A 9,505-nucleotide genomic window follows, 5' to 3' on the forward strand; every position below is an offset into this window, starting at 1 on the left:
CATTTGTATTAATTGGTTTGGAGTTTCAAGCTCTTACCCTTCCTTTCTTTAAGTTCTATATGGGCTCCTGATGTCAATTAATTCACACTGTGACACTCCAATACCTGACCTTGTTACAACCAGAAGTCATTCAGTAAAGGAGCACATGGACACAAAAATGCTTTGGCTCATTTCATGAGCACAAACAAGATTACAGACCAACAACACAGCAATATAAACTGCTAATATAGTATGATATATAGTAATAGAGTCATGGTACTAGATTAGAAGATGTGGTACAGTAGATTCTGGGTCTTCAGTCACAAGTAACTCTTACACTATCCAATTATTAAGATGGTGATTATCAAGATTATGAATGGTTTCAGAGCCAAATTTTAGAAAAAAAGAGCTATTACTTAAACTTACCATAATACAGACAGTCAATATAAGGATGTGATAATATAAAACAGGTAATGTAGTAAAAGAGTTAGAGGCAGTCACCCAATCAGTCTCCTCTCTTCCACCTGTACTAAGTGACTACAACTGCATGAGAGCCACCAGCAGTTCACAATACAGAAATTTCTAATTCCAAGTCATTGCCACAGTAACAAGGTCCATCATCTTCCAGTTTGAGAAATTCTCATTGTCCCAGGTATGGCATCATCATCCGGATCCTATAGTGTAGTATTTCTGTAGCTGTAAGGCAAGGAGGTATAAGGGAACCAATACAATGAAATACGTAAAGGCTCTTGCTTTCCGTCACTATCCTGAGCAGTATAGGGACAAAATTAAAACAGAGCAGCATAATGTGTTTAGCTAAAGATACTGCAGTAAGGAATGTTTAAAGGATGCAGTAAGAGCTACTATACATTACTGGAACAATATGCTCATCTCTGTGAACAACCTCCTTCCACTCTGAAAATATGCTAAAAAGGATATACATGGTAACAAATTAGAAAATGCTGTAGAGAGGATTCAGGATCTTCAGTCATGTTTCTTTAGATACATACACTATTACCTTACCAAAGGATTTCCAAAATGCTACTTGTCATTGTGGCCAGAACCAAGTCTTTCAAATGCTGAAATACCAAAAGCTAAACCTGACTCACTATTGGACAATATTTAAAGTTGTCTTAGATCATAAAACAAAATAATTTTAAAATTATAAAAAAATTAGATAGTAGTAAGAAAGAGCACCATATTGGAGGCACACCAACATCAGTAGAGTAGCAATCTCATGAGAGAAGGATGAGTCTATGACTGACTGCTCTCCCTCTCAAGGAATATGGTCTTGATCTGAACATGCAAGGAGTTTAGGGATGCTGTATGCTTGAGGAATGGATGGTGTCCTCTTGATCTTCCATTAAACTGTGTACAATAATGTGGTGCTCCCTTTTCAGTGGTTACATACATAAATCTCTGGAGAACTCCTGGTGTAGTTGTAAATACGTAAAATACATGTATCTTGATTACTTATCAAAAAAAGCTACTCTGTGTACATGCTCCTTTAAAAGTACAAATTAACATAAGAAATGAACATATTCCATTCCATAAAAAGACTTATGGTTGTAACAGTAAAGTTGTATCACAGTGCTACGCGCCTTGGTATATGATTGATAATAAAACTACCGTAAAATCACATGTACATGTACAATAGAATTACAGTAACAATTACATGTATAAGTACATGTACATTACTTACAATTGTAAAAGCATTCTTTCTGATCTGACGTAAGTCATGTAATATACCCAGGAATGCTGGATGCTGGAACTAATAGAGAGAGAGAGAGAGAGAGAGAAAGGATAATCATAACTTTAATGTTCATGTACATGCAAATGTACATTGTAGAGTACCTCATTGACTGATGATGGCCACCTAGAATATCTTTCATCTTCCTCAATATTATTAAAACTAAACAACACAAACACACAATAATCACAAATCACATCAAAATAGGGTATACCCAAATTTGGAAATGCATGTAGATATACGTGTAACTTCAAAAACTTAAAAAACAATTTTGATCAGAAGAACCTCAAACTTTCTACACAAATACATGTACAGTACATGTATCAGGAAGAATTTTCTCCTTTTCATTTTAGGCAAAAATTGGCCAAAAACTGTGTTGTAGTATAGGGTTTTTGGCCTGATTTTGGAGCAAATTTTGAAATTCGTAAAAAACCAAACTTGATTGGAATCACCTAAAAATTTCTACACAACATTAAAACATGTACTGTATATGCATCAGGAAAAAAACCAAACAATATTCTCTTAGCAATATTTGACAAAATTTGGCTTGAGACCATGTATAGGCACTTCAGCCCAATTTTTCAATAACATTAAAAATTCTTTAATAATCCAAACTTGATCAGAATCAGTTTCAACTTTCTACACAACATAAGAGCATGCATATGTATCAAAAAATTATAAAAACGGAGAATTCTCTCTTTTTAATTTTCGATGAAAATTGGCAAAAACCGTATACTATAATAGTACAGGGAATTTGGCTCAATTTTTTAATAACTGTCAAAAATCATAAAAAACAAACTTAATGAAAATAAGTTCAAACTTTTTTACAGAACATACATGTAAGTACATGCATATGTATCAGAAAATATGATAAAAATGGAAAATTCTCTCCTTTTCATTTTAAACAAAAGTTGGCCAAAGTCCCTGTACTACAGCTCATGGTCACATGATGTCATACTTACCAATACTGACTCATTCCTCATATCAACAGCAAAGGTGCTGTGCTGTAGATGGACTGATAACGACACCATCTGAACAAAATATTTCAACAAAATTCCCAGCCCCTCAAGCCCAGACAACAGTCTTGACTCTCTCTTAAGATAATCTAAAATACTATAAAATGGCATGGCTAGTGGTTGCTATGACTACAAAACCACACCTACCGGAAGACGTTCCTGTCGTCTTCTTGAAGTATGAGTCCATTCAGTAGCAATACACTGTCACCTGGGCCCACTCCTACTTGCTGCAATACCACTGATTGTAAGCTATCTCAGTTTCTACATCTCTTGATACAGGGAGTTTAAATAGAGTTCTACAGGGAAAGAGATTATTTTTAAAATGAATAAAATATAACATTAATAACAATGAGAATTATAAATACTCAAGTGAAGAGCTTCATTGATTAGTGTAGCAGCATATGGGGATTTTTTTGAAGCAGGTCTTGATAAAATACAGTAAGGTAAATCTACCATATAGACAATATACATGTAAATGCAGATCCATAGCACAATAAACTGCATTTCCGCACCGTATTCAATAAAAAGTAATGAATAAAAATTAATTAAAATAGTTTAATACCTAAGGCCACTCCAATTTGATTCCTTGTATCCCATTACCCACCCGCATGGGGCCGCATCGCTATTCATTATTGCGGTTTTTCATTGATTATACAAGCAATTTATACAGCTGATAATGAATAAATTTAATGAAAATGAACAAACCCGCCCGCCCGCATCAGGCCCGCCTCTGTAAGGGCTGGTTCACAATATTACGCTAGTCCTGACGTTATGTTGACGCTGGAATCGAATCTGGATCGATTCCAGCGGAAAGCATGCGTCAAAAGGTCAAATCGCCCACACTTTTGATTAAAAATTGACGGTACGTTGGCCTAGCGTCATATTGTGAACCAGGCTTAATGGGAAACTATGAATCTTATTGGAGTGGCCTAGCCTCAAGTCAAAGCGGAGGCCGATCCCATTGTCACCGTCACTCATTGCGCCTTTTAACTTGACGGATATTGGGGGGACTGAATGACCAGTTGGCTTCCACTCTAGTCTGAAGAAGACTGACAACCAAGTGAATCAGTGGTATCTCTGAGTGAACCAACAAATGATTACATGCCCTCCATGATGCAGTCAATGATATGATGTGACCACGTGGTTGTCATTAATCACGTGATTACACCCAGAAAGGGTGTGGCTAATCCCGATGCCGTCCATTCCATGTTATCAGTAAGCACCTGCTGTATGTACAAAATATTTTGTATGTACATAGTGTTGCATATACACAGAGGCATCTCTTTGCTTTTTCCTCTAAAGTTATTAAAACAAAAGCACAAAATTACACACACAACACATAAAATAAAAAGTGCATATGAAAAATAGAAACATATAATAATGTCATTGCTCCTGAAATCATTATCTTGTTCATCTATCTGCTAAGGAATAGAATAATAAATTATTTTGATGACTGATAACTTATGCGAAGCAGCAATCTTGTCAGCTACTGCAGAAAGAGCAACATGTTCCTGTTCTTTTAGTATAGAGAGGAACGTACTAATTGAACAGGACAATATTCAATTAATGATGTAATAACTCATCATACTGAGAAGCATTAATAATTTGTACCTCCTTACAACCATTAGCTATGTCACGAAACATTGCTTCTGTAGATGAAAGAAAACATTTCAAATCATTAAAATGCTTCTTCATGTCTTTTTGAACCAGGATTAGCTAAGACCTAATAATTAAAATTTTATTGGAAACTTTGTACAAAGCATAAGGATATCAATGTGTATCAAAAATGTAATAAAAATTTGGGGTGATTTTGAAGACATTTTTGGAAAAATCCAAATTTTGAGATTTTATTGAAAAAGGTCTTAACTCGAAAAATTGAAGTCGGAATCAGCTGAAACTTTCTACACAGCATAAGGACATCAATATGTATCAGAAAATGTAATAAAATTTTGGGGTGATTTTGGAACCATTTTTCAGAAAAAGTTCCTGCACTATAGTACAAGGTTATTATGCAAATTTCACCAAAAATGAAAAGGAGAGAAGTCTCTGCTTTTATAATTTTTTCTGATACATATACATGTTCTTATGTTGTATAAAATTTTTGAACTCATTCTAATCAAAATTGAATTTTTTACAAATTTTTAAAGTTGTTAAAATAAGGCAAAACATAAAAGGACCAACATGTACATGTACAAACACTGACTGTGTCTCCTAACCTTGTTGTATTGGTACCAAACACACAGCTGTACGAGAGACCAGAGGAGGTGGGGGAGGGGCAGGATGACAAGTGGAATAACGTACCTCAAGATACTTTGAGTCTCTGGGAATGTGTCGGGTAAATGAAACACATATTTTCTATCAACACTCTAAATAGTGAGAGATATGGAGATAAAGGATTACATGTACATGTACATACCGTATAGCGGGTAAATTTGGAGGGGATAAATTTTGGCGAATTGCTAAATTTTGGTAATTGGCGGATTTTAATTTTGGCGAATTTGTGGCCACGTGCCATTGAGCATGCGTATAATAGCTCAAAATGGCGGGGTTTTATTTTGGCGAATGGCTATCAAAATGCCAAATTCGCCAAATTTAATCCCCTCCAAAATTACCAGCTATACGGCATGTATATTATGTTTGATTTTGGTCATACATGTAACTCAAAAATTTAATCAGAACCAGGTCAAACTTTTTATGTAGCATAAGTATATAATAAAATTTGGGGTGATTTTGAAGCCATTTTCTGAAAAAAATGATTGGCTATAGCCTTGGGTATTTTTCAGAATCTCGGTAATTTCTTAAAATGGCCGTAACTTGAAAAATCGAAGTCAAAATCAGCTCAAACTTTCTACACAGCATAAGAACATCAATATGTATCAGAAAATGTAATTAAAATTTGGGGTGATTTCAGAGCCATTTTTTTGGAAAAAACCATGGGCTATACCTTGGGTATTTTTCGAAATCGCGGCAATTTCTTAAAATTGCTGTAACTTGAAAAATTGAAGTCGGAATCAGCTCAAACTTTCTACACAGCATAAGGACATCAATATGCATCAGAAAATGTAATAAAAATTTGGGGATGATTTCAGAGCATTACATTACATTACTTACATTAAATGCATGAGAGTCTTTTAAAGCTACAAGCTCCTACAAGAGAGAAAATGAAAGAAAGGATAGGAGGAGAGAGATGAGAACAATAAAGTATAAATATACTACTAACTGATAATAATCCACCATCACATTCTGTCAATATGTTAAATAGTTAAATAAATAAATAAATAATAGGATTACTATGGTAGATGCTCAATGACACTGGTCACAAATTCATGCCACCAGTAATCAGTTCACAATTTCACTAAAACTCATGTAATAGTATACATGTACGTGAACGTTTAAATTACCTCAGCTGTTATTTTGCTGTCTCCATCATTTTCATCACCAACTTTCTCTCTTCCCTGCACATAAAAAGTCCATGCATCATGATCTGTCAGATAAGTGTCAGTTTCAATGCCGCCATATTGAGGGTTAAAATAACAATAGATCTAATTGCCCCGCCCAAAATGAGCCCCTCCCTTGTCTAGGCCATATGCCAAGCTTGCAAGGGCCTTAAAGCATCCGGTTTAGCTTGTTCTTTGATCAATCATCAATGGCAACCAAAACTACCGGTAGTTCTTGTTTTTTTTATCTGAGTCTCTTCTCTTCTCCTTTGACTATTGGTAATGTTCATTAACTATCTATGTATCATTGAATATGATTTTAGACCAACTTATTGATGTTGTGGATCTATTGGAAAGATGTGCATTCCCTCAGACAAGATGGTATGAGCTGGGACTTAAACTAGGACTACACAAGAACACACTGGACGTAATTAAAGGAGACAGTGATGCAACTTATGAGTGTTTGACAGAGTGTCTCTCCAAGTGGTTGCGTAGAGCTGATAATGTTGACAGTAAAGGAGGAGCTACCTTTGACTCACTGTCAGATGCTCTTAAATCTATGAATGAGAATGCTGCAGCTGACAAGTTAGATCAAGAGAGTAAGTTAACATCACTGACTGTATTAGTATTGACTGTGTGTGTGTATTCTATAGAACGTAAAGCTAAGGCTATTGATATATTCAACACTCATCATCCACTCCTCTCTCAGTCTCTCTCTGATCCTGTCAGTGTAGCTATTATGCTTCAAAGAGAGGGTGTCATAACAGGACAAGTATTGGCTAGTGTGGTATCAGTTAGTCCCTCTGTTCCTAATCAATGTGAAGTCCTGTTAGCTGCCATTATAGTAGCTATTCAAAGCAAGTATAGTTTACTACAAACATTTGCTAGTGTGTTGTGCAAGTTCACTGGTAATGTAAAACTAGGAACAGTTATACAAAGAGACTATGGTGAGTCTATTACATTTCACATAATAGCTGATCATAACTTGTTTCATAGACCAATCCTTTAATGATGATAAGAAGCTCATTAAAGTTGTTATTCCTGATGATGATATGAGTACTGATACATTAAGCACTGGAGCAACTACACCGTCCCCTATTCCACCTAATACATTCAGCTGGTAGGTATAATATTGTTAATAAAACTGTAATTTATTTTCATTTTGATAGTTCAGATAGCCATTCCTGAATGCATGAGTGATGAATTCACTTCAATACAAACGTCTTATGGTCGAATGTTGTACAATGTTCGTAAAATAATGAAGAACAAGCAACCACCATTAGATGACATCAAGGAATATCTTTGTTGCTGTCGGAGCAGTCTTGAGCCAAAGCTGTCTTTGTGTTCTAATATCACTGAAATATTACGAGTAGTAGAGAAAGAGTGTTCATTAATCAACATCAGTCTACTTCAATCATTGGTTGAAGAATTTGAAATTGAAGAAGCTATAAAATACATCACAGAATACAAAGCCATATTAAAAGAGTTTTGTCGCACAGTAAAGATTACACTTTGCTTAAATGAGAAGTTTGAAGCATTATCTTCTCTTCAATGTGAAACAGTTACATATGTCTTTGACTGGGAACCAGATGAGCACATGCTACAAGATATCAAGAAAATTATTTCAAAGACATCTGGTAAACTAGTGAAAATAAAATTCATCAAGGAAGGAAACTCCATCATTGTCACTTGCTCCTTCCCTCACTCTCTCACTGGAGCTCTCATTATAAAATTGAGTGAAAATCTTGAACTATTAATAAAGAATGGTCTAATGAAGCTTACTGTTGGATACTGCACAATATGGAAGAAGCAAAAGATACAAGTATGTGTATATATACTATCAGTAATTATCATTATATACTGTATTATAAAGGAAATACAGGAACCACTGGAAGAGGAGGTACAGGAGATAAAGGAACAACCTCATGATACAAAGGTATAGTGCGTGATTTTGATTATTTTATTAGTATAATCAATAGAGACAGAAAGAACTTAAAGAAACTGCACAGCAACTAACAAACATACTTAGTGAAAAAGAAAAGGTACTTGTTTGTTAGTATTACATGTATAGGAGGAATTAATACCTCAATGTATAAGAGCTTATTGTTGAAGTGTGTTGCTATATATTAGCATTGCTTATTAATGAATTATTAATCATTGCATGTTTCATTATAAAAATAATAATGTACAAGTAGGAATTGAATAAAATTAAGAAAAAAATACAAGAGCTGTCATCAATAAAGAAAACTAAGGTTAGTGATAAATTAATATCAAACATTGTGTATAGTAAATTTTATTTTGAATTTATTGACACTGCAGTACATTGGAAAAATTTGGTGGTGCTTAGTATTAGCGATCCTATGATTGCAATGTATTGGCCATTATGTTAGCAGATTTATACAGCCAGATATTACTGAGCATGCTCAGACTATAAAAAATAGGAGATTGTATTTTGGCAATTTCATCATTCATTTATACCAATCCTCAAAGTAAAAATCCAACAGTTTTTCTCACTATTATACTGCCATACAGTATCACTAATATTTTATTATAGTGGATACAAAATTATAAATCACAATTACATGTAGTTATTAGTGTATAGTGTAATTACTTAGTTACTGATAGGAGGATCAAAATGAAGAGGAATGTACACTAGTAGAATTAAAGGAAGTAAAACAAGCAACCAATGATTTGGAAGAGAAACTACAAAGTAATTATACACAGTATCACATGTAATAGTACCTAACATTGGTGGAGTATCATGTACAAAGTCAATAAAATCCAGAATGTGATAGTGTATTGAAATGACTCATAATGAGTGGTCCACTTGTCACCTTTATCATGATGTAAAATGTTGAGTGCATTAATTATTTTAGGAATGAAAAAAGAATATGACATTAAATTTTGTACAGATTCTACTTCAGGTCAGAAGTTTATTATTTTATCATAATTTATCGTTATCATAATATTGCAGCATCATACAAAATCATAAAGGGAATGAGAATGGAAATAGAACAAATATTAACAAATAAAACTGGTACTAAATCATAATGTATGTGTTAGTGTATTATAATTATATATGATAGGTTTACTGGATCAGAATGAATCATTAATAGATATTAAGAGAGAAATAGCTGAACTACAAGAAAAGATATCCGTAATGAGTGTACATATACTAAATAAAAGAGAAGAGAATGAAGAATTGATGCATAAAATAAAAGGTACAATTTATTAATATTTTATTAGTAATGTACAGTGTCACTGATAGATTATGAAAGAGATACAATGAAACTGGACCAGGAAATATCCAGTGAACAGACACT

The 9,505-nt window shown here is 34.0% G+C and overlaps 1 protein-coding gene and 2 long non-coding RNA genes across 3 annotated transcripts; 1 reads left to right on the forward strand and 2 right to left on the reverse strand.

Moving 5' to 3' along the window:
• Positions 1-892: 892 nt before the first annotated feature.
• LOC109587298 (uncharacterized) lies at positions 893-3,196 on the reverse strand. Its single transcript, XR_002187517.1, has 5 exons — positions 2,893-3,196; positions 2,692-2,842; positions 1,834-1,891; positions 1,682-1,750; positions 893-1,396 (listed from the first exon to the last, which is right to left on the reverse strand). It is a non-coding gene; the product is annotated as an uncharacterized LOC109587298 (long non-coding RNA).
• An 809-nt stretch (positions 3,197-4,005) lies between these two features.
• LOC109587301 (uncharacterized) lies at positions 4,006-6,268 on the reverse strand. The gene is made up of 4 exons (XR_002187518.1): positions 6,147-6,268; positions 5,857-5,892; positions 4,962-5,111; positions 4,006-4,468 (listed from the first exon to the last, which is right to left on the reverse strand). It is a non-coding gene; the product is annotated as an uncharacterized LOC109587301 (long non-coding RNA).
• A 100-nt stretch (positions 6,269-6,368) lies between these two features.
• LOC109587300 (uncharacterized) lies at positions 6,369-7,623 on the forward strand. The gene is made up of 5 exons (XM_020003545.1): positions 6,369-6,461; positions 6,506-6,781; positions 6,836-7,129; positions 7,179-7,302; positions 7,352-7,623. Exons 1-5 carry the CDS (start codon positions 6,392-6,394, stop codon positions 7,368-7,370), a joined length of 783 nt encoding a protein of 260 aa, XP_019859104.1. The 5' UTR covers positions 6,369-6,391; the 3' UTR covers positions 7,371-7,623.
• Positions 7,624-9,505: the final 1,882 nt, after the last annotated feature.

This window comes from Amphimedon queenslandica, unplaced genomic scaffold (assembly GCF_000090795.2).
Source record: "Amphimedon queenslandica unplaced genomic scaffold, v1.1 AMPQUscaffold_12618, whole genome shotgun sequence".
Taxonomy (NCBI): Eukaryota; Metazoa; Porifera; class Demospongiae; order Haplosclerida; family Niphatidae; genus Amphimedon; species Amphimedon queenslandica.